Source organism: Cervus canadensis, chromosome 7 (assembly GCF_019320065.1).
Source record: "Cervus canadensis isolate Bull #8, Minnesota chromosome 7, ASM1932006v1, whole genome shotgun sequence".
Classification (NCBI taxonomy): Eukaryota; Metazoa; Chordata; class Mammalia; order Artiodactyla; family Cervidae; genus Cervus; species Cervus canadensis.
In genome coordinates, this window is record NC_057392.1 from 23,593,678 (window position 1) to 23,617,947 (window position 24,270).

General features: G+C 53.2%; 1 protein-coding gene across 5 annotated transcripts in view; it reads left to right on the forward strand.

Annotated features, from left to right (window-relative positions):
* DIP2A (disco interacting protein 2 homolog A) overlaps positions 1-22,732 on the forward strand; it is a 108,633-nt gene extending 85,901 nt beyond the window's left edge. For 3 of the 5 annotated variants that reach the window (XM_043474656.1, XM_043474659.1, XM_043474657.1), the window contains 15 exons: positions 688-797; positions 933-1,013; positions 3,927-4,050; positions 8,532-8,653; positions 8,747-8,858; positions 9,933-10,042; positions 10,405-10,535; positions 11,088-11,256; positions 11,601-11,771; positions 13,516-13,577; positions 14,371-14,428; positions 16,381-16,455; positions 16,738-16,912; positions 17,391-17,514; positions 20,462-22,732. In XM_043474656.1, coding sequence (XP_043330591.1) covers positions 688-797; positions 933-1,013; positions 3,927-4,050; positions 8,532-8,653; positions 8,747-8,858; positions 9,933-10,042; positions 10,405-10,535; positions 11,088-11,256; positions 11,601-11,771; positions 13,516-13,577; positions 14,371-14,428; positions 16,381-16,455; positions 16,738-16,912; positions 17,391-17,514; positions 20,462-20,714 — 1,877 coding nt within the window. In that variant the 3' untranslated portion in view covers positions 20,715-22,732. Of the gene's footprint in view, positions 1-687; positions 798-932; positions 1,014-3,926; positions 4,051-8,531; positions 8,654-8,746; positions 8,859-9,932; positions 10,043-10,404; positions 10,536-11,087; positions 11,257-11,600; positions 11,772-13,515; positions 13,578-14,370; positions 14,429-16,380; positions 16,456-16,737; positions 16,913-17,340; positions 17,515-20,461 lie in introns of those variants that run through there. The other 2 variants (XM_043474658.1, XM_043474660.1) reach the window with 2 other exon arrangements.
* The last annotated feature ends 1,538 nt before the right edge of the window (positions 22,733-24,270 follow it).

Consider the following 24,270-nt stretch of genomic DNA (forward strand, 5'->3'; position numbering starts at 1 on the left):
CAGGCCTGTTGAACCCTCTGTCCCTGGGGTTGGAGCTGAGAGCCAGAGTGAACAGCACAGCAGGTCAGTCCCCACCTCCTGCTCCCTGGAAGGAGCACATCCCCACCCCCCAGTGTGGGGGGCCCCCGTGGCACTGGATGCAGCCTAGCGTCTGGGCTGTGGAGGCTGCACGGTGGCCCCAGGGGCAGAAATGATGCCCAAGAGCAGACCTGGAGCTTGGGATCTGAAGAGCCGTGGGGCGGCCACCACAGCCAGCCGTGGGGGCCAAGGGCGCTGTGCGTGCCGCTGCCCAGCACTGCGATCTGCTGCAGCGGCCAGGCAGTGCCTGGGAGCTTCCCTTCCCTGGTGGGACTCTCGTGTGTTCCGTTCCTTTGGCAATGTAAGTCTTAAGTAAATGCTAATGACTCTTGTTGATTATTAAATATATAAAATACCATTAAGTGAAGCACATTTAATCAGTAAAGCAATGAAATGTACTACGAGTTTAGCTGTGGCTAAGGCCGGGATATCCGCCTCGTGCTGAATGTGTTAATCGGGTTCGCTTCTGAGAGCGAGGTTCTCTCTGTCACTCAGTACCACCCTCCTACCTGGTTCCTGACCCTGTATTGTAGTGAAGAGGGAGTTGCCTGCCCGTTCAGGTTACCTGTCAGAGTCATCGCTTCTCACTCAGGTCCCCTCGTGTTCCAGAGGTTGGACCTGCCTCCATGATCGTTGGGAACCTGGTCGCCGGGAAGAGAATTGCTCAGGCCTCAGGGAGGGAGCTGTCTCACCTGGAGGACAGTGACCAGGCAAGGAAGGTAAGGGGGTGGCGTGGGGGGAGGTGGTGCCCAGGAAGCCACCAGGCCTGACCCTTCCCCACCCAGGGGTGGGGTGGGGGCTGAAGAGGTGCCTGGGACGGCACCAGGCCTGACCCCTCCCTGCCCCTCCCGCAGTTCCTGTTCCTGCCCGATGTGCTGCAGTGGCGGGCCCACACCACCCCCGAACACCCGCTGTTCCTGCTGCTCAATGCCAAGGTGAGGCGGGCACTGCTGCGGTGGGCCGTGCTGCCCGTGTGGGCGAGGGCCCATGTCACACTCCAGCCATGTGCTCAGGTCTCACCGGAGGACAGCGCTCCTTGACCTCCAGGCTCCCGGCTGGCGTCACGTTTGTTAGTCGCTCAGTCATGTCCGACTCTTTTTGATCCCATGGACTGTAGCCAGCCAGGCTCCTGTGTCCATCGCATTCTCCCGGCAAGAATACTAGAGTGGGTTGCCATTTCCTTCTCCAGGGGATCTTCCTGACTCAGGGATTGAACCCAGGTCTCCTGCATTGCGGGCAGACTCTTTACCGTCTGAGCCACCAGGGACATCCGGGTGGTGTCATTCTCTTCGTGAAAACCTCAGCTTCCACAAGCCACAGTCACATTTCTGTGGATTTGTATTTAACAGGGAAATTCTCATTACCTTGTATTTCGATTATGAAGAGTATGCTTGTAAATGGGGCTTCGCTGGTGACTCAGATGGTAAAGAATCTGCCTGCAATGCAGGAGACCCGGTTTCTATCCCTGGGTCGGGAAGATCCCCTGGGGGAGGAAATGGCTACCCACTTCAGTATTCTTGCCTGGAGAATTCCATGAACAGAGGAGCCTGGCGGACTTCAGCCCATGGGGTTGCAAAGAGTTGGACACAGCTGAGTGACTGACACTTTCTTTCACTTTTCACTTTCACGCATGTAAATTCTCCTAAGTAAACTAAAAACAAATGTTTATTTTGTAAAAAGTACTTTAGACCTTCTTCCTTTGTTTGTAGCTATAACACAACAAATAGGGCTTACAGCCCTAATCCTAGTAACTTTCAGTGGGTGTTAGATGGTACCAGGAGCTTCTCAGGTATAAAGGAGAAACTGTAAGTTATGGGCCAGTAGACAAACTGTGAAAACAGAGAGTAACCACGACCACTTTGCATGACTCACTGTTAGATGTGTCCCGACCCAGGAGGACGCGTGTGCTCTGACGTCTTAGCAGCTCCAGGCTGGTTCTCAGAACTGCTTACTATTGGCCACTGTTTTTTCATTCAAAAAATATTGATCAATATCTGCTACATATACAGTGTTAAATAAGATTTTTTAAAAAAGGCCCCGGTTCCCCAGACGCTGAAGCAAGTCTTCCTGCTAGAAAACCAGTGCTCAGGAGAGGTGCTGTCTTGCTGCTCACATGTATCTGCAGACCTGGACAGTATTCTGGAGACATTTGTTTATGATTGATTGAATTTCGAAGACAATAAGTAGCACTGACCAAGATAAAGTCAGCTTGTGGGAGAACCTTAAGATGGGTGCAGCAGGGACTCTAAGGCTTTCGAGGCTGGGTTTACCCTCAGTGTGTGCTGGGGGCCTGGACGTGAGCCTGAGGGTGTGATGGTTTAGTTCAGTTGTTAAGTCCTGTCCAACTCTTGCGACCCCGTGAATTGGGAACCTACCAGGCTTTTCTGTCCATGGGATTCTCCAGGCAAGAATACTGGAGTGGGTTGCCATTTCCTTCTCCAGGGGATCTTCCCAACCCAGGAATCGAACCCAGGTCTCTTGCATTGCAGGCAGATTCTTTACCGTGATGGGGTCCACAATTCTGGGTGATTCCTATGGGTTGTAAGAGGCTGAGGATGGGAGCAGGGGGCCAGGGCTGTGGTCCAGGCACAAGCTAGCCATTCAAAGAAGAGGACAGGGGCTTTGGATGAGTGTGAGGTGTGGTTGGAGGCAGGCTTGTGGGACATGAGGGCGGCCTGGGTGCAGACCAAGTGTCTGTGCAGATGGGGCGTTTCTCAGGGAGGAGGGACCACCAGTGGGAGTGTGCAGAGACGCCACCAGGCCTAGGGTCGGCCACCAGTGCTCACGATTGTCTTTACAGCTAAGAGCTTGGGAGGGCCCTGCAGATCCTTTCCAAAACCTTGTAAATTTTTGCATTTCTTCTGGTTTGTCAGCCTCCTCAGGTTTGAATTGTCCTTAGGACCTGAGGATGTGCTGGCCTTTGACCTGGGAGGAAGCCTGTGCCTCTGCAGGTGGTGTCCCTGGCATGAGGTGGCCCCTGGCCTTGGGGACTGGCAGAGCTCTGGGCCTTTGGGCTCCAGCATGTGCCTGGTGTGGCGCTCTGAACCTCAGCTTGGGTGTGAGGAGTGAGTCTGACCCACCGTGCGAAGCCCCCCGGCCTGTGTGCTGGGGCCCCAGCCGAGGGGTGGTGAGAGTTTAGATGCTCCACTGGGCCGTCCTGGAGGGTAGTGGTGGTTAGTTAGGCTGAGTGGCACTGTGATTCTCCTAAGGACCGAGAGCATGGGGTCGGCAGGGGGAGGGAGGGCTAGATTGGAGCTGGTCCCGGCCCAGCTGTCCTCTGCAGAGACTGGGTGTGGGGCAGCCCTACCAGCCACCCGTCCGCTCAGGCTCCCTGAAAGACCCGCCTGTGGTGACCCAGGGCTTGGAGCTGGTGGGTGGGGCGACTGAGCGTGCGTCAGGGTTCAGTTCAGGGATGTTTGTTTACTGCTTACTATTTACTTTTGTGTGTTGATGTCCAGGAAAAGGGCTGCTTCTAGAGAGGGAAAGGATAGAATTGGGGGTGTATGTGGAGCGGTGATGATTTATTTTATAAAAGAGATATTGAAACAATGTGGCAGAACACTAGGTAATGAAAAAGTGGATGGCTGCTCGTCACATTATTCTTTACAGTATTTTTATATGTAAAATATTTTATCATAACAGCCGAAAGGGCTTCTTCACTCGCCAAGTCTGCCTGTGGTGGACGAGCAGTCTCTGGGAGGCACAGAGGTCAGGGAGGCAGCAGGCAGAGCTCGGGTGGCACCCGTCCTGGCCCCTGGCCACAGGGTCTCAGATGCAGGCTGCGGGTGGAGTGTCCACGTTCCCCACCCCCCACGCCCGGCTCAGCGTGCCCACGATTGCTTTCCTAGGGCACAGTCACCAGCACCGCAACCTGCGTCCAGCTCCACAAAAAGGCCGAGCGAGTGGCCGCTGCTCTGACGGAGAAGGCGAGGCTCAGCGCCGGGGCCCATGTGGCCCTGGTCTACCCTCCAGGTAAGACCCGTGGGCCCTGCCCCCCTGAGCCCCCACCCTCGCCCGCCCTCTGTCCATGTCTGTACCCTGTGAGCACCCGCGGTGAGCTGTGAGTCCAGCCCTGCCCGTCGAGGTGCAGCCTGCCTTCCTCTTGCTCTTCTCACCAAGCTGTTCTTTCCCTCCCTCCCCCCACCCTGTTTTATTACCAAAAACAAAGCGACCAGGTCAGATGACGGATTTTGGCCTTTCCTGGCCCAACACCGGCTCCACTCTCCTAAAGTAGCCTCTGTCCTGACCTCCACAGTCATCAGTCCTCCCATTTCCTTATAGCTTGACCTCCCACAATGAACATCATTGTTATCACAGTCCAGTCCAGTTCTCTTCAGCTCTGATATATTTTTAGTCTCCTGTGACCTGCAGGCTGTCCTCTTTCCGTCTCTCCCTGGGTCCTGAGCATTCCTGCTGTCCGGAGTGGCTTGTGTGTGCCGGGCGGCTGCTCCTGGGCTCCCACGAGGAACCCCGCATCAGACTCACTCCCCTTGCAAGACCCTGAGCACCCTCGGGTGCTTCCTCCTTTTGTAGAATTAGCACATTAGCACCTATCCATGAGCTTGTCCCACGTTCATTAACTCCTTAGGGGTCACTAAATGGTGGTGTGTTAACTCTGACCAGCCATAAAACTAAACAGACACTTCCCCTGATTAGGATCTGGTCACCCAGTGGTAGAATTCGCTGTGAAAGGCGGGATGCTGCGTCTCTGCTGCTGTCAGTGAAATGAGCTCTGCACCCTTTCGCACTCCCGTGGGAGCTGCTTCTGGGCTCTTGGGTGTCACCTCCCGTCCTGAACTTGCCTCTTTCGTTTGCTGGAACCAGGTGCTTGGCCAGCTCTCCATGGAGCCTGTTGTTGGCAGCACCAGTCTGGGCACTGGGAGCTCATCCTTCCTGGGCTGGCCGCTGTCCCATTAACCCTTTCTGTGATCAGAGTTCCAATTTGAAAATGAGAGTCATTGCTTCTCTTAGAGGCAGTGCCTCCTGAGTTCATGCTGTCCCACTCGTTCAGACTCAGGATTATAGGTTTTCATAGAACCTCATCTCCATGATATCTCTGTCTCCGTTTGTACCGAGGGTCCTGACTTCAGGCTGGGAGTCTGTAGAACTCACATGTGCCCAGACCACTCACATGCTTCATCCTGTGTCACATGCAGGACCCCCAAATAATGGCAGTCATACATGACCGCCCCCCCCCACCCCATGTGAGTTTTCACACAGGCTTCCTCCACCCACTTTCCCTGTAGCTGTGCTGTCTCACGGGGTGGTGGGGTGGAGGGGACACTGCGAAGCTGGCCTCTCCTCACCCGCAGCCCGCCAGGCCTGTGTTCGGGGCCCTCCAGCCACGCACACATCCGTCTTTCCGTTCCGATGGTACTGTTGCGTTGTCTCTGATGAGTTTCTCAGGGAGGTCCATGGGGACACTGTCCCCTGAGCTCTGGCCTGTTGCTGCCAGTCTGCACACTTTGTGGTGAGCGTCGTACCTGCTGGGGCCTCAAACGTGCCCATTTTCTCCCAGCCTCATGCGTCGGGTTGGACTATGATCTGTTTTTCTTCTTCTGTGACTCACTTGCACTTTTGCTCTCAGTGGTAGAAGGACACTTTCCCTTCTAAAAGTCCACCATGTGGTTGTGACATTGTTTACAGGTCAGTGTTCCCGCATGGAAGGCAGCTGTGCTCACCACCCTCTCTCCAGGCAGGGCCACTCAATATGTAAAGTGCCTGTGAATACCAAGCTGCAAGCCTGCCTTCTAATCTCGGGGGAGTTTTCTTGAATCACAGAGTCTTCTCTCTGCCCTTGCTTGGATTTTCTTGGCGTTCATTCTCCTTGCTGCTCCCATCGCCCGTGTTAGCTCTTCTCTGCCATTTTCCACCTTCTCTGTGTCCCTTGTCTTGTTTGCTCTTGGGCTCCTTCCAGTTCCATCTCCATTTCTGAATTGTTTTTTAAAATAACTTCTAGTTCTTTCCTCATTTGTTTATTTCTCTTATATCTTGTATCATTTTCTTAATGTATTGCATCTTAGCACATGTTGAAAGGGCTGCAGTTCTTATCTGCTGTCTTTGCACAGATGATGATCGACCTCTGGTTCTTTTTCTTGTACCTTGTGTGGGACTTGGCCACCATCAGGGAGCTTCCCTTCTCCTTTCTCCTTCTCTGCCCTGCCATGGGCCGTCCCAGGCTGGGCTGGATTGCTGGTCCCAAGTCCTCAGCTGCTCTCTGATCAGACCCACAGGGGTGGGGACGAGACAACCTCTTCCGGGACCTCCTTGATCAGGATGGCCATGCCCCTCGGGGCTCCAGACCCTCCCCCACTTCCTCCAGCCCCACCTGCCCAGTGCAGCCCGACACCCCATCCTTGCAGCAACTCTGTTCCGCCTGCTGGGTGCTGCTCTGACTCTCCTGCCCCTCTGCCCTGTCCTCTCCTGTCTCGTCTTGAGGTTTCAGTCCTGGCAGTTTTTCTCCTGTGTCTGGCGCCCAGGTGAGGGGCACTCGGAAGACCCTGCACTTTCAGTGGCAACCTGTCCTTCCCTGGGCCAGGAATCCCAGGTTTCTGCAAGTGCTTCCGCAGGGTTACAGGGGATGACCACCGCCACCCTCCCCTCCCCTCCCCACTTCCTGTGTTTGTCATCGTTTCACCTGGAAGCTTGTTGGTTCCAGCTCAGGAGTTTAACAAGGAAATGCCCAGGTCTGGGTCCTCTCTCACTTTCTTACCCACTTAATCCTCATTTCAGGAAAATGTTCTTTCTCGTTACTGCGTTTTCTTCATCTTTTTCCTGCTTCTGGAATACCAGAGTCCTGTTTTGGGGGCTGTTCTCTGAGACCCAGGTCTCCTGCATGATGGCTTCCTTCGTGTGTCCTCGGTGCCACTCCTGGGAACCCAGCCCTGCAGTGCTGTCTCCCTTCAGCATGTCTGCTGGGACGTGACTTGTGCTGGGCACTTTCTGTGCTGGTAAAATCCCGGGGCTGCTGTGGAGTTCTCCCCGCACAGAGCCTGGCGGGTTTCTTGACATGGATGCTAGGTGACGTGGATGCTCCAGGACTCCCACTGGCGTCTCAGTCACTCCTGCTGGTTCCAGTTCCAGGAGTGTGAGGTCATTTTTGTCCAGAACTGATCGCAGTTCCCATTCTTTCCTTATCCTTGGACGCAGTGCAGGGCACGCACCACTGACCGAGAGGAGGCACGGGGGACACACGGGCAGGCTGGGGAGGGGCGGGTGGACATGCTGAAGTGACAGGAGGAAAGGAGGAAAGACGGATGGGGCCCTGATGCTGCTCTCTGCTTTGGGGCATTTTTGATACTATTCATAAAAAGTGATAGTGCATGGTGAAGGTCTGAATGTACATTTTAAAAACTTCATAGCTGGAGGAGAGTGTGATTGACAGCTGGAGGGCAGACCACACCCTGCTCGAGGCGGGAGGGGGCAGATGTTTGCAGGTGCACATAGGACCTGGTGTGCATCTCCTGTGAGGGGTGTGTGACCCTGCAGGAGCTGCAGGAAGTGGGGTGCAGGCAGGGGATAGCGGGAGCTGTATGAGCTCAAGGGTTCGAGCTGCTGGCGGTGCTTTCTGTGTGGCGCGTTGGGCAGGCTGGCTGTGCTGGTGTGAGGATGCTCACACACGTCAGCCTGCCTGTCAGCTCATCTGTCCCCTGAGCTGCCCACAGGCACAGTGAGGATGGCTGGTCCCTGGTGGGGGAGCCTGGGCCGTAACAATGGCCACACTGAGCGCCCCTGGCCCTGATGGAGCATCAGGGACTTGTAGTGTGGTGAAACCCACGAGCTGGGTCAAACACAGCATATTTATTTTGACTCAGGAATCAAAACAGCCTGAGCCTGATGTCTTGTAGCCTAGTGATGCCAGGCAAGGCCTTGTCTCAGTTGAGGGCAGTGTTTTCAGAGTGTGGGTGCAGGTGGTCTTAAGTCTGAATGAGGTCAAAATGGGAAAGCTAGATTTTAAGTGTGGTTCGGTTCCCCCTGGTTTTAATTATGGAGAATTTTAAATACATAGATGAGTTAAAGGAGCTGTGAGAGCAGGGCAGGGACATCCTGGCCCCTCCCTGGGGGTGTGGGTCTCCCCAGGGAAGGACTGGCCCCCACGTTAGGGTGGAGATGCAAGGAGGAGATGTGGCGTTTCTGGGGTGGGCAGCTCACCTTCAGAGTGTCCTGCCAGCTTCACCCACCTACAGACTACCCTGGAGGGCAGAACACGCTGCTCCATGAAGCCTGGGCTTCCCGTCCGCCATAGGCTCCTCTGGGCTATGGCTGCATCCCACCCACCTCCTTGTCTCCCTGGGTCTGGGCCAGGGGTGACCTGTCCCTCCCTACAGAGCTGTTTGGGGTAAACGCTGTGGTACAAGGAGGGTGGTTTTGTTCACACACAGTAGGTAGACCCACAGCCTGGACATTTGGGGCTGCCTTTGACCCGCTGACACCCTCTGATTGTGTCTCCCCAGGGGTGGACCTCATTGCTGCCTTCTACGGCTGCCTGTACTGTGGCTGCGTGCCTGTCACCGTGCGGCCCCCACACCCCCAGAACCTCGCCACCACACTTCCTACCGTCAAGATGATTGTGGAGGTAGGTGGACACCGCGGCCTGACTGTGGTGGGCCTGAGCGCGGCGTGCTCCCAGGCGCTGTCTCAGGTGTGCCCTCAACCCTGCGTCCTGCAGGTCAGCAAGTCTGCGTGTGTGCTCACCACACAGGCCATCATGCGGCTTCTCAGGTCCAAAGAAGCAGCGGCCACCGTGGATGCCAGGACCTGGCCGACCATTCTGGACACAGGTGTGTGTGTGCTGCCCCTAGGATCAGCCGTCTCCTTCCTGTGTTGCAGGGATTGCGCTGTCACCACCCAAACACAGAAGCTGGGTGAGGGAGCTTGAGTAGGTGGTGAGAGGAGCCTGGCCAGTGGGGTACTGGCAGCCCATCCAGCACCTCGAGCCTAAAGCAGGTGCCCAGAGCGGAGGGTGGCCAGTGGGGAGCAGAGATCCTTCCGAGGCCATGAGCCTGTAGACAGACGCCTCCTGCTGCACTCAGCGCCCTGCTGCACGCAGCAGCGGGCAGTTGTGGGGAACAGACAGCTCCCACAGTGCATACCCCTGCTGGGCTGCCAGGGCCTGCTGGGTCAGCCTGAGGGCTGAGAGGGTCCCAGCCCCTCCCTGTCAGGACACCCCAGACCAGCCGCTCTCTGCAGGTTCTGTGGGGAATTTAGGGTACACGGCCACACAGGTGCCTGCTGGCGAACAGACAGGGTCCCTCCTTCCCCGTCGCACCTGTGGGTGTGGCTGCCTGTCCTTACCCACCAGGGCACCGCCCACGAGAGGAGGTTTAGGACCATGTGTCCATGACCACCTGCTTGATACCACTGCAGGCACTGGGAGCTGGCCCAGGCAGCTGGTGGCAGGGGGTCTGGGGTGGGCTCAGGGCAAACGGGCTCAAAGGAGTCCTGTTGCCTCACTCGCTCCCTGCCCTGCCTCACCTGTGCCCACCTGTGCACGGTCAGCCCTGTGCCCCTGTGGTCCTGAGGGAGTGGGATAAAGTTGGGTGAGGGAGCTTGACCCAACTTCTCTGCTCACTGCGCAGAAATGGCAGTGAGCCTGGCTCATCACAGGCTCCGGGACCCAGCCAAGTCTCTGCTCCTCCGGGGTCCTGGGAGGGCTCTCACGGGCTGCCTTCTCCCGTCAGTGTCCACCACACCCACTGTCAGCCGCCACACGCTCAGTGTGGTTAGCGAGGGTCTTCTCCAGGTGGCCTTCCCCATGTGCACATGCAGCCTGACCTCTGCTCTGAGCTCCCTGCTCCCCTTTGCCTGCAAGCACTGAAGTGGCATCCCTACCACCTGTGTCTCCTGGTCCCCAGATGACATACCCAAGAAGAAGGTGGCCAGCATCTTCAGGCCCCCGTCCCCGGATGTGCTCGCGTACTTGGACTTCAGCGTGTCAACGACAGGGATCCTGGCAGGTGTGAAGGTGGGTCCTCTGGCTGGAGCCCCCGTCCGCTTCGTCCCTGACACAGAGGGTGCTGATGCGGGTCTGCGCAAGCCCTTCTTCCTCCCAGAGCTGGAAGCAGCAGTTTTGCTCCTTAAAGCTTGTGTTAAATATCAATAAACCCCCAAATCAGGTTAGCCTGAAGAGTAATGCATGTCTTGATGTTTTATGGTGATACCTAAACTTTCTGATTCATGACTCTGGCCTCAACAACCAAGTGGCTTGGATGAGTCTGTCACCAAAAGCTCTGTTAAAATTCTTTATTGCCCTGAAGTCTCGCCTAGAAGGTTTTTAGTGTGCATTCCTGGGGATCTTTTGGTGTATGTGGGCTTTTACTCCTTCAGATGTCACATGCGGCCACCAGCGCCCTGTGCCGCTCCATCAAGCTGCAGTGTGAGCTGTACCCGTCCAGGCAGATCGCCATCTGCCTCGACCCCTACTGTGGCCTCGGCTTCGCCCTGTGGTGTCTCTGCAGGTGGGTGGAAGGTGGGTGTGCGGGTGGGTGGAGGGTGGGTGTCAGGTGAGTGGAGGGTGAGTGTACAGGGGGGTGTACGGTGGGTGTGCAGGTACAGCTCCACCCACTCCTCCTTACTACCTGCTAGCTGAATTGCTTCTCTAAAGTCCCAGCCCCCCCCCCCCATCTCTGAGATACATTGTTAAGGGTCCAGGAAGCAGAGGATACATGTGTGAGTGGTTGGTGTGTGTGAGTGTGCCCCTGGCTGGAGTGTGGGTCTGAAATTGAGTTAAAGGGTAAAAGTGCATTTTTATTAAATGCACACTCTCTGTTACTACCAATTCCATCCAGGACAGGGAAGTAGGGACCCATCTTCATGAGAAGAACCCAGCCCTGCCTGCAGTGGGTCCCTCACAGTGACCCCGGGTCCTTGAATGTGGGGGGGGGGACCTGCGTCCCACCTTTTCCACCAAAACCCCAACTTGACCAGAGCAGAAGGGGCGGACTCTGCCTGGAAGGGCAGATCCGTGAGGGGCGGGGTGTGGTGCTGACCCGCCCCTGTCGCTGTCCCAGCGTCTACTCGGGACACCAGTCGGTGCTGGTGCCCCCGCCGGAGCTGGAGACCAACGTGTCCCTGTGGCTGTGGGCCGTCAGCCAGTACAAGGCGCGCGTCACCTTCTGCTCCTACTCCGTGATGGAGATGTGTGCCCGGGGCCTGGGCGCGCAGACGGCAGCGCTCAGAGTGAGTGCGGGCGGGACTGGAGAGCCCCCAGGGACAGTTCCAGAGGGAAGAGGGGGCTGGAAACAGAAAACACTCCCAGGGGGCCTTGCCCCGTGCTGAGAGCTTCACCCCCACGCATACCTGCGGAGCTCCCGCAGCGGCCCCTCCCTTCTTCTGGGGTCCGACCCTGGCTCTGAGCATAGCGAGGGCTCTGTGAGGCCTCATGGTCCCCAGGGCCTGGGGCTGGAGTGTCGCGGTGGAGGACGGGTGTGGGGGCGCGGAGGCGCAGACCCCAGGGGCTGGGGCTCCTTGCGGTTCGGCCCTTGAGCGCAGACACAGGCGTGGCACGCGCGCTCCTCCCGCAGATGAAGGGCGTGAACCTGTCATGTGTGCGCACCTGCATGGTGGTGGCTGAGGAGCGGCCCAGAATCGCGCTCACACAGTCCTTCTCCAAGCTGTTCAGAGACCTGGGCCTGCCCGCGCGCGCCGTGAGCACCACGTTCGGCTGCAGGGTCAACGTGGCCATCTGCCTCCAGGTAAGGTGGCGGGGCCTCCTCTGGTTGCCTGTGCACACGCTGTGCTGCCCTATCCTCTGGTCCCTTCTGCCCTCCAGCCTTTTGCATTTTCTAAATATGGCTTTGAGAACTGAGCATTTTCGTTTAAAAGAGATTCTGTTCTTGATGAACAAAGGCTTATTTGGAAAAAGCGCAAGTTGTTTTCAAAAAGTGACAATTACCGAGAGGAATTTATAAGCTGGATACAGTATGTAACTAATATTCTAAAGCAAGATTAAATTTATTGTTTTGTAAGACACCTGGCAATTTTAAATGGAAACATTAATGAGTGTGATAATTTATATTGCCCTAAATTCATTCTTGAAACACTGAGGTATTTTACTTTTTAAAAGGAAACAAAATTTCAGAACAACTCACTATAGCAGTGGTGTTCTGCTTCTTCAGGGGACTGGGGCTCTTTTCCAGGCTAGTATCTCAATCCCTGTTCTTTCTAAAATGCATTGCATGCACCTGCTCCCGCATTCAGGGTTGTTGGGAGGAAAGGCCTCAGGAGAACCACAGTCCCTTGTCCCCCAGCCCCGGTCCTGACCAATGCCCGCCGGGCACAGGGCGTTTCTGGACTGGGGAGATCAGTGTCCTGTTGTCCAGGTGTTCCTGTGACATCCTCTCCACAGTATAGATGGCTGACCGTCCAGGTCTCGCTTGGACCCTTACCGAGTGGCAGGAAGAAGTGGATGGGTTCCTTGGGAGATCCCTCCTGATGTCGATGGTGCAGCTGCACCTCGACTGGTGGCCTGGGGTTGGTGGCCATAAGCGCAACCCTTGTGTCGGCTCAGTGTCTGGGAGCTGGTCCTCCTTCCTGGAAACGCCGGCAGGAGCCTAGCTGTTGCTCTGTACGCTTCGAGATGCAGTGATGCGTTTTGCTCTCTCTCAGCTCCTTCCTCACGTGCCTGTGCTCTCTGTTTGTGTTTCCTGTGGCGTCTCTTCCCTGTCTCGCTCTGCTGGCCTCCTTTGTGTCTGTCAGCCCAACAGGCTGGGAAAGCTGGCTGAGCAGGTATGACCTTGACCTTGACCTCGAGGTGCCTCTGTGCTTCTGTGAGTTCACGTGGCCTCTTGTGGTCTCTCTCCTTTGTAAAAACGAGTTTAAGAGCAGAGTATTTTCAGAAGTATTTAGCGTTCACAGTCTGCTGCCTCTGGAGGAAGAGCCGTCTTCATTCCAGGGCAGACGTCGGTGACGTTGCCTGGGATCGCCAGAGAATGGTGTTGGGGCAGAGTGTCCGTGTAGTTTGATGTTCAATGTCTAACAGAAGGGACGTGCTGCCCTCTGTCAGGGCCAACGTCAGGTGTCAGGTGAGAGGAGCAGAGTGGCAACATCACTGAACATCCTGCTGAGGCCTCGCCCCTGGAGGGGTCGCGCTGTGCTCAGCCCTCAGGAGAATTAGGGCCGAGCAAGCACGGCTCAGGGACATGCCCCCAAACCCACGGTGGTGTTTTCTCAGGGACCGGTGGGAATCGAAGCTGTCGGGACTGAAATGTGAGATTGTTTGACTTGATCTCTCCCTTCAGTGCTGGGGGAGGTTTCCCGCCATGTCAGCAAGTCTTGTAGGTGTTTGGAGGAAGGCAGACGCCTGCTGGGGGCAGAGCAGTTGCCTTCCTGCCCCCACCTGCGCCCCCTGGCTGGGAGGAACTGTGCCTGTGTGCATGCCACACCCCTGGAAACGGTGGGCGGGAGATTTGAGCGGATGTTCCTCTGCTCCCCTTGCAGGGCACGGCCGGCCCAGACCCCACAACTGTCTATGTGGACATGCGGGCACTGCGCCACGACAGGTAACAGCCCCCGGCCCCCTTCAGCCTGGGCCGCCCCTGCTCACTGTGTCCTTCCTTTTTAAAATAAGTTATTTTATTTGTTTATTGGCTGCACCGCGTCTTCACTGCAGTGCTCAGGCTTCTCATTGCAGTGGCTTCTCTAGTTGCAGAGCACAGGCTCTAGGTGCTTGGGCTCAGTAGTTGTGGCACATGGCCTTAGTTGCCCCTCAGCATGTGGGATCTTCCCGAACCAGGGGTTGAACCCATGGCCTCTGCTTGGGCAGGAGGATTCTTAACCACTGGACCACAGGGAAGTCTCACCATGTCCTCCTTTAATCAGTCATTCCCATGACCAGGAGGGGAACGACCTTCCAAGAGTGACCGAGCATTTGACATTTGGATTTTTATGGGTAAAAAAGAAGACCCGTCTCCAGGCAGGATGTGGGCATCCTGTCAGCAGATGTGTCCTGGGGGCCACAGTGTGTGTGCCTACAGGTCTGGGTCCCTCCCAGCTTTAGAGCCAGATCCTGGTTCTGACCCTCACATTCAGCATGAGGGAAACCGTGTTGGAGCTTCCTGGAGTGCGAGGCCAGCTAGCCAGGGGCTCCTGTCCTGAGCGCTGCTGGTTGAGCCAGGCACCTGAAGTCACTGTCCCAAGGTCACAGCAAGGTCATGATCAAAGGCTAAAGGCTTGGCTGTCGTCATGGGACTGGCCGTCACAGTGCTAATCAATTCTGATTACCTTATGAGTTGCCTTCTTTAGAGATTGTTGTCTGTGTAGTCAATTTTATTTGTCTTCCTTGTTCATTTGTAGGGTACGTCTGGTGGAACGGGGTTCTCCGCACAGTCTGCCATTGACTGAATCCGGAAAGGTAGTGGCGTGGGGCTTGGCTTCCAGCTTCTGTCCCCTGAGGTCTGACTGGCCTCACCTCCTTGCATGCATACACACACACTCACACACACACACACTCATGCACACACACACACACACATACTCACATGCATTCACACAGTCACATACACAGGCACACACACTCAGGCACACTTACACATACTCACATATAGACACACATACACAGACACATACAAACTCATGCACACGTACACTCACACACCCATACACACACACACACACACACACGTACATGCACACATACCCTCTACATCTTTCTGTCCACATCTGAGCTCCAGCCCAGAGGGAGGACCTCAGATGCAGACCTGTAGGAACTGCATTGCTGGGTCTTGAGGCCCTGGTGCCTTTGTGTGGTCTGCAGCAGCCCACTGGGGCCTGGAAGAGCTTCTCCCCCGGCTCAGGTGACAGCCAGGCAGTATCCCCAGTGGCAGTTCACCATTATAGCAATCTAGGCCTGGTTCAACCACAGGAGCTGTGTCAGGGGCTTAGGTGTTGGGGCCATGAGACTACCCAAGGGCACCCAGGGAAAAACTGTGGGCCACCATGAGGGCTCAGCAGGCATAGACCCAGGAGAACAGGCATCTTCAGAAGCAGGGGAGGTTCGGAGGAAGGAAGAAGGCTCCCAGGAGCAGTCAGGCAGGATGAAGGGGGAGGGACTTGAGGGGGAGGCGCGGCAGAGTGGAGCCAGCACAGCTCCCGGCCCTGCTCACACAGGCTGTGCACGTGCCTGCCTCAGGAGGCTGTGCCCAGAGAGGGACAGGGCAGCGGGGGCAGCACTGAGCGAGCCTGGGTGAGTGTGGGAGAGGAGCTAGTAAAGGCTGTGCACCCCCCGAGGGCGGCCCCAGAGGAGGAGCAGGGGCGTGGGGAGCAGGCTCAGCTGGTGTGAAGGTCCTGGGGCCACAGAGAGGCCAGTGTGGCTGGAGCTTCACGGAGTAGAGGAAAGGAGGCAGTGTGTGGGTGTCGGAGGGAGGGGCTGGGGGCTGGAGATGGTCCCGGGCTCCCCCGCCCTTCCCTGGGTGCACAGACATGTCCCACTGCCATCTGCATTGTCCTTTCTGTAAACATGGTGGTTTTTCTCAAAGAGATCTTAATTCTTTCTGGTACATTTTTTTCCTATCACATGTGCCTCTGCACTCAGTTTTTATGGACTTCCCCCCCCCCCCCCAGTATTTCTGTTACAATAACTTGCGCCTGATGGACTGGGGTTCTGGGAAGAGCTCTGGGTCCTCAGGGTCCAGGTTGGTATCACAGGGAGAGGTCAGAGGCTCAGCAGTGTCCTGTGGGCAACAGAGCCTGACCAGCCTTCCATGACCCCTCGCCTCTCCCCCACCTGCTGGAAATCTCCACCATCATCTCGTGTTTTACACCCAGGGAAACTAAGGACACAGAATAGGTATCCAGAAGCAGCCAGATGGTCAGTCCCAGGTCCAGTGGGGCCCCCAGGCCCCGGGTGGGGGCGCTGGACATGAAACACCCTCCCCCAGCCTTTTCCACAGCCTCTGGTGGGCATGGAGCCCCAAGTCTGGAGGCAGGAATGCCTCTTGGTGGCCAGGTTTCCTTCCAGAACCAGAGACTCTGGGGCTGGGTAGAGGCCCAGCCAAGCTGTGTTTGGACTCCCTGCCCTCAAGAGCCTGAGAGGGTCCTCAGGGAAAGATCCCCTCCTCGCCTCTCAACATCCAGAATAGAGTTCATTCTCAGGAGCTGGGTGATTTTGCTAAGATTCACAGTTTATTTTTATTTATTAAAATCTCTTATTTCTGTTAAAATTCAGTCAGATTTAGGTCGGCTTCTGAACCTAGTCACATCCGTGTACGAGTCACGTCCTTTAGATCAGTTTCGAAGGGTATTGTTTTTGCCGCTTTTGCATCAGAAGGGCCACATGCCCTCTGACGAGCACGGTTCTCCTTCCAGATTCTCCCTGGAGTGAAGGTCATCATTGCCCACACGGAGACCAGAGGGCCCCTGGGAGACTCGCACCTGGGGGAGGTGAGGATGGGGACCCCACCTCTCGCTGGCTGCTGGATGTGCATGCAGGTTCCTCCCCGTTCTTTCTTTGCGATGAACTGTGTACATTGCAGTCCTGCAGCTGTCACTCAGGGGTCCAAGGAGGGGAATGGTTTGTTTGAAGGAGAGAATTCTTTGCTCTCTGGACCTCTTTTGTGACTTAGTTCAAGCGCCTTACCCCTACCCCACTGTGTGCTGCCGTGTCTTGGGACACATGGTGCCTGGCACTTGTGATGACCGACCCCCTTGTGTTCTGGGCCCCAGATCTGGGTGAGTAGCCCCCACAATGCCACCGGGTACTACACAGTCTACGGGGAAGAGGGGCTCCATGCCGACCACTTCAGTGCCCGGCTGAGTTTCGGAGACACCCAGACCGTTTGGGCGAGGACTGGCTTCCTGGGCTTCCTTCGAAGGACAGAGCTCACCGACGCCAGTGGAGGTGAGGGCTCCTTTGCAGTGCTCACCCCCAGTCCTGGGGCCGCCACAGCTAGGAGCCCATACAGGCAGTGTCTTGGGACCTCCTGCCAGCTCACCTCACCCCTTCCTAGGGGCAGGTTTCTTTAGGTGCTCTGATACGGTTTCTCTGAAAGTTGCTCCTTTTCCTTCACTGTTCCTGGATCCTGGCCTCTGCTGAGGGTGTGGGGGTGCTGGGGGAAGCTGTTGGGCGCCCCAGGCAGAGCCATGGGCATGTCTCACCAGCCATGTATCAGGGCCTCCCCATACATCCCCCCAGGGTCACAGAGTCCACAGCCACAGCAGGCTGGCCAGATGCAGTCAGAGCTCTGGGAGCCCCTGTAGCCGCTGCCTTGTCTCCAAGATAGTAGGAGTTGTTGTTCTGTACTCTTCACACGTGGGTGCGCACGGCAGGAGGCTTCAGCACGGAGCCATGCTGAGGTGGTGACCTGTGCCATCTGCAGAGCGACATGACGCGCTGTACGTGGTGGGGTCCCTGGACGAGACGCTGGAGCTGAGGGGCATGCGCTACCACCCCATTGACATCGAGACGTCCGTGATCCGCGCGCACAGGAGCATCGCTGAATGGTGAGGGCCCGGGGAACCAGCTGGCAGCTCTCGCGCGGTCGTGCACATGTGGGCAGCCACCTCCTCTCCAGGAGCAGGCCCCAGACACACTCTGCGAGTCACGCGCCAGAGACAACTTGTTTGGGTTTGCTTGGTTTTTTCTCTTCTGTTAATCAGTCTTAAACTAAGAGTCTGTCCCCAAATGCACAGGCAAAATGTGAGTGCCCCACGGTTACTCTGAAATGCCTCTGCGTTTACATGGATTTCCTAATTTAAATGGTCAAGATGCATGATTTCCTCACTTTATAGGGAGGTTGCATTGGGAAAAGTACAGCTTTCAATATCAAATAATATTCTTGATTCTTCTTGTTGTTCAGTTGCTAGGTTGAATCCAACTGTTTGTGACCTTATGGACTGCAGCATGCCAGGCTTCTCTGTCCTCCACTATCTCCTAGAGTGTGCTCACACTCATGTCCATTGAGTCAGTGATATCATCCAACCATCTTGTCCTCTGTAGCCCCCTTCTCTTTTTGCCCTCGTTCTTTCCCAGCATCAGGGTCTTTTTTCATTGAGTGAGCTCGTCACATCAGGTGGCCAAAATATTAGAGTTTCAGCTTCAGCATCAGTCCTTCCAGTTGAAACTGGTTCTGATGTGATGTAGCCTCGGAGTGTAGGCTGTACTTGAGCTCACGGCTCTTGTGAGGAGAAAAATTCCCTCACCGGGCCAGGCGGATGATAGAGACCACTTGAGGCTTGTAGTGAGACTTTTGGACTCTGTGGGAGAAGGCGAGGGTGGGATGATCTGAGAGAATAGCATTGAAACATGTATATTATCAAGTGTGAAACAGATCGCCAGCCCAGGTTGGATGCATGAGACAAGTGCTCAGGGCTGGTGCACTGGGAAGACCCAGAGGGGTGGGATGGGGAGGGAGGTGGGAGGGGGATCAGGATGGGGAACACATGAAAATCCATGGCTGATTCATGTCAATGTATGGCAAAAACCACTACAATATTGTAAAGTAATTAGCCTCCAACTAATAAAAATAAATGGAAAAGAAAAATAGAGTTTATTGAAAAGGAGCACAGAAGACTTCCGACACAGACATCAGCAGTGGGTAGAAAGAGTACCCATGTTGCTAACTTGAGCAGAAAATTATATACTTTTCAGTTGGCTGCTAAGAATAGGTAAAAAGAATATCTCAAGATTGTAAAAGTTCCACCAGACCCTTTCCCAAGGCATCCTGAGATAACTTCAGTTCAAGATTAGCCAGAAGGAACAAGTTCCTGTTAAGTAGGAAAGCGTGCCTTTAAGCAAGATATTGTTGCTATATAATTATTAACATGGTGCCTGCATGACTGCTAAGATAGAATTTGGACCTCATCCCTAAGGGGCCTTGGACTACTTATCAACCTGGCTGAAGTTAACTATATCACAATGAGAATTCAGGGTTGATTTCGTTTAGGATTGACTGGTTTGATCTCCTTGCTGTCCAAGGGACTCTCAAGAGTCTTCTCCAGCATCACAGTTAGAAAGCATCAATTCTTCAGTGCTCAGCCTTCTTTATGGTCCAACTCTCACATCCATACATGACTACTGGAAATACCATAGCTTTGATTATACAAACCTTTGTTGGCAAAGCAATGTCTCTGCTTTTTAATATGCTGTTTAGGTTTATCATAGCTTTTCCTCCAAGGAGCAAGTGTCTTTCAGTTTCATGGCTGCTATGATTTTGGAGCCCAAGAAAATACAGTCTGTTACTGTTTCCACTTTTCCCCCTTCCATTTGCCATGAAGTGATGGGACCAGATGCCATGATCTTAGTTTTTTGAATATTGAGTTTTAAGCCAGCTTCTTCACTCTTCTCCTAGCCCTAACCCGTCTGGTCCCATCAGTTCATAGCAAATCAGAGGGGAAAAATGGAAGCAGTAACAGATGCTTCCTCCTTTGAAGGAAAGCTGACAAAGGTCTGTATAGTCAGAACTATGGTTTTTCCACCTGATGCAAAGAACGACTCATTAGAAAGGACCCTGATGCTGGGAAAGATTAAGGGCAGAAGGAGAAGAGGGTGGCAGAGGATGAGATGGCTAGATGGCATCACCAACTCAATGGACATGAGTTTGAGCAAATGCTGGGAGACAGTGAAGGACAGGGAAGCCTGCTGTACTGCAGTGCAAGGGATCATAAAGAGTTGGACATGACTTAGTTACTGAACAACAACTGCATTCGGACTCTTTGGCTGACTATGAGGACTACTCCATTTCTTCTAAGGGATTCTTGACCACGGTAGTAGATACAGTGGTCATGTGAATTAAATTCACCCATTCTAAAAAAAAAAAAAAGATCACGAAAAAAAAAAAAATTCACCCATTCTCCTCCCTTTTAGTTTGCTGATTCCTACGGTGTCAGTGTTCACTCCTGCCATCTCCTGCTTGACCACTTCCAATTTACCTTGATTCATGGACCTAAGATTCTGGATCTCTATGCAATATTGTTCTTTCATCAGACGTTCCTTTCACCACCAGACCCATCCACAACTGAGCTTCATTTCCACTTTGGCCCACTGCTTTATTCTTTCTGGAGCTCTTAGTAATTGCCTTCTGCTCTTCCCCAGTAGCCTGTTGGACTCCTTCCGACCTGGAGGGGCTCATCTTCTGGTGTCATATCTTTTTGCCTTTTCATACTGTCCCTAGGGTTCTCTAGGCAAGAAGGCTAAAGAGGGTTGGTCCTCCAGTGGACCATTTTTTGTCAGATTTGTCTTGATTCTCAGCGAGAACTTTAATTGGAATAGACATCCAATAAAACACACTTAGCCAAACCTTTGAATTGTAACTGACTTGAGCAGAGGATGACACCAGTGAACCTACTTCAGGATGTTTCGTGGCCTTTGTCTGACATCATTTCCTGTGTGTCCTTGGCCCCTGAAGCCAGTGCTCAGCCCCATGTGACACCGTTCGCCTTCTCCCTGCAGTGCCGTGTTCACCTGGACCAACCTGCTGGTGGTGGTGGTGGAGCTGGATGGGCTGGAGCAGGACGCGCTGGACCTGGTGGCCCTGGTGACGAACGTGGTGCTGGAGGAGCACCACCTGGTGGTGGGCGTGGTGGTCATCGTGGATCCGGGTGTCATCCCCATCAACTCCCGCGGGGAGAAGCAGCGCATGCACCTGCGCGATGGCTTCCTAGCCGACCAGCTGGACCCCATCTACGTGGCCTACAACATGTGAGCCTGCTCAGCCCCAACCAGCTGGACCCCATCTACGTGGCCTACAACACGTGAGCCCGCTCAGCCCCGACCAGCTGGACCCCATCTTCGTGGCCTACAACACATGAGCCTGCTCAGCCCCGACCAGCTGGACCCCACCTGCTTGATGGCTTCCTAGCCGACCAGCTGGATGCCGTCTACATGGCCTACAACACATGAGTCCACTCAGCCCCGACCAGCTGGACCCCATCTATGTGGCCTACAACACGTGAGCTCACTCAGCCCCAGCCCAAAAGGGGCCTCGCGAGCCATCAGAGGGGCTGGGGTGCATCTGCAGCCCCTGGGGAGAGGACCCCAGGCTCCTGAGCACAGGGCCCCCCCATGCACTTACATACCCATCTCATTCTAGAAACCACTTCCTGAATTACTCAAAACCTTTTAATCTGGGACATTTACAGAAACATGAATGTCAGTATTGCAACAGATGGTGTGACTGGGGAAGAAGCCTGGTGAGGGACTGCAGGTGCTGTAGGTGTAGTCCTCTGCTGTATTATGAGTTTGCACTTTTTTTAGGCTAAAACTACAGTTCTTGATTTTAAAAATTCAACTCTTTATACCATTTCAAATGACAAGGTCATACTTAGAATTTATGCCAGAAGGAGTTTGAGGCCCAAGGACAGCTGCTTCAGTTCTGATTCACAGGGAAGAGCAAAATACAGAAAGACTGGTGGGCAGGACAGGATCCTGGCCTGGCCCCCTTCCCCACCCCCGACCTGCCCTGGGCCCCAGACCAGGCTCATGCGTACACACTTCCTCTCTGAACATAGGTATGCTAGCTGCCTGCCTGTGTCGTCTCTAACCCTCGACAGGGTCCATCAGGTGAGCAGCTGTTTCAGAAAGATAAAGGAATGCTGAGTTTTAAACCTCTTCCTGAGTTTCTGACTTCTTGCTGTTCAGCTGAAGTGCTGATTTTCATGACCACAGGATCTTCTCGCTGTCCAAAAATGTACTGAGTTACTGTTTTTATTCCACATCAGTAAATGTGGACTCACCGGTGGGCTGAGGATTACACGTGCGGTGGTACAGCCCAGGACCCGGGAGAACTTTGCTGGCCACTGTCGCATCTTGAGTTGTGTGCCTGTAAAATTTGGCCAAATCATGTTCACTTGTTTTATTCGAACTCAGCTAAACTGAGTGATATAATATTATAGTAAATCTAAATCAGAGAACATGAAATCCTTTAGATACTTCTAGGAATTTGAAGTGAAGCTTGAATCTAAGACAGAGTATTTTTGTATCACTAATAAAAAATGTGTTATGAGTTGTCAGGGACTGTGGGTCAGAAGGTTTATGAATCACATGCTTCCTAGAAACAGCCAGGTTTTTCTGGAATTAGCCTGAATCAGTGCCTAGTAGTTGTTAATTCTTTACCATTTAAAATTCTCCACCAAAAAGGCCTGGCTGACTGGGCTGACTCTCACGTCTAACTCTTTCTTGGCTACAAGTAGCTTGTGCTCAGTAGCTCTTGGCATGCCCTGTGGTATGTAAGAACATACTGGAATTGAACAGTCCTCGTGTAATTATGTATATAACATGTGTAACTTATTGGTTGACATACAGAGGTTCTAGCAGTGGACTAATGGATATTCCTCATAACAGAATGGCCTGTAGGAGAGGAACCACCCAGCCCTTTATGTTGTCATTTTATAGCAACAGGCACTGTAAAATTTTTGTATTGAAAGGTAAGTGGCAGTAAGACATGTCTTGTAAATTAAGATTTTAAGAAGCATTAAAATGTTTTAAAATTACTCTCTGGGAATTCTGTATGTCAGAGAAAATTTTTATATCATTATGTTAAGAAAAGTATGGACTGTTTGTAATTCTGCCATTTGAAATGTGTGAAAAGGTTTTTAAAATTACCCCAAATAGCAGGTATTTTATTATGCATTTTTCTTTGCTGAATATAGAAGCATTTATGCTGAAGCATAAAATCTACAAAGCACATTAAAGTATAAAGAATAAAATTTAAATCTCCCATAATCCTACCTCTCGTTAATGACAGTTTGTTAGTAGTTGATGTAAATCCTTGCAAGGTTTTATTTTTTTCTTTAAAAACACTTTTACAAAATTAGGTCAGTCATATACTTTTATAATCAGCTTTTGTACTTAATAAATTAGACTTTTAATCTGCTACATATGTTCTTCTACATGTTGTCACACAGCGGGTGGGGGCAGCCTGTCCTCACAGGCTCTGTCAGCATCCTTTCAGCCCCACTGCCATGAGCCTCCTCATGGGTGCACGTTCATATGCATGGCCTGCCTGGGGCTCAGCTCTGCTGGGGTGAAGCTGTGGGCACTCCATCCTTGGAAGGGCACAGGCAGAGTGGAGAGGCTGTTCCTGGAAACCTGAGAGCACTGGCAATAAAAAATGAGTCCGTCAGTCAAATAAGTACCTGTCTAGTGGTGCTGTATATGTTTTCTTGTGTTTGTGGTCATTTTACTTTCTCATTTGATGTGTTTTACTTGGCAGTTCTTATTGTGTGCAAGGGGTTTGTTTTTTTTTTTTAATTGATTTGTAGGACCCAGTTTATGTTAAGGATCAGAACCTCTGTATAATCCATACTTTTCCTACTGGGCCATTTGTATCTTGATTCTGTTTTTATTTTTAATTGAAGGATAATTGCTTTACAATATTGTGTTGTTTGTTTTTTAAATGTACTAATTATTTTGTGCAAACTAAGGTTACTTGTACTTAATTTCAGATTATGAGTATAGCTGACTTGTTTCAGAGAGATTGTCCCGGGATGGTCAGCTCAACCCTATGGGGGAATGACTTACCTCCTGTGTTTGCCTCTTCCTGCCAGAGTCTGCCAGAGTCAGACCCTCTCGCCAGGGCCTCTCCCTGAGAGCAAGTGTTGTTGGCGAGTCATGCACATGCTACTTGCTGGTGCAAAAAGAAGAGAGGAGCATTCTCTTTCTACCTGAGATCATGTTGCAAAAGTTTTAGGTCTTGAGTTAAAGAAGAAACACTTTCTCTAAACTGGATGCAGTAATGGTGTAATAACACCATGTATAGCATTTGTCCTCTTTCCTCTGATACTCATTTGGCTTTCCAGGTGGCACTAGTGGTAAAGAACATGCCTGTCAATGCAGGAGCCATAAGAGAAGTGGGTTTGATCCCTGGGTCAGGAAGATCTCCTGGAGTAGGAAATGGCAGCCCACTCCAGTATTCTTGCCTGGAAGATCCCATGGATAGAGGAGCCTGGCTGGCTACAGTCCATAGGTCGCAAAGAGTCGGACACAACTGAAATTACTTAGCACTTTTGATACTCAATTTCAGTAATAAAGAGTTCTTTTAAAAGATAACTATATGCAAAACTTCAAAACCTCTTTATGTTTAAGAGCAATCGTCTTTAAACTGTCTGAGCAGGTAGCTGGACAGCCCTCCCCCCATGGGAAGTCTGAGAGCCTGCAGCCTCACCCAGGTGAGCTCAGTCCTTTCCTCACCTCAATTCCCCACCCTCCCCCTGCCCCGCCACTTCTCTGCGTCCAGCGGTGCCCTTTGGGTTCAGTGTGAG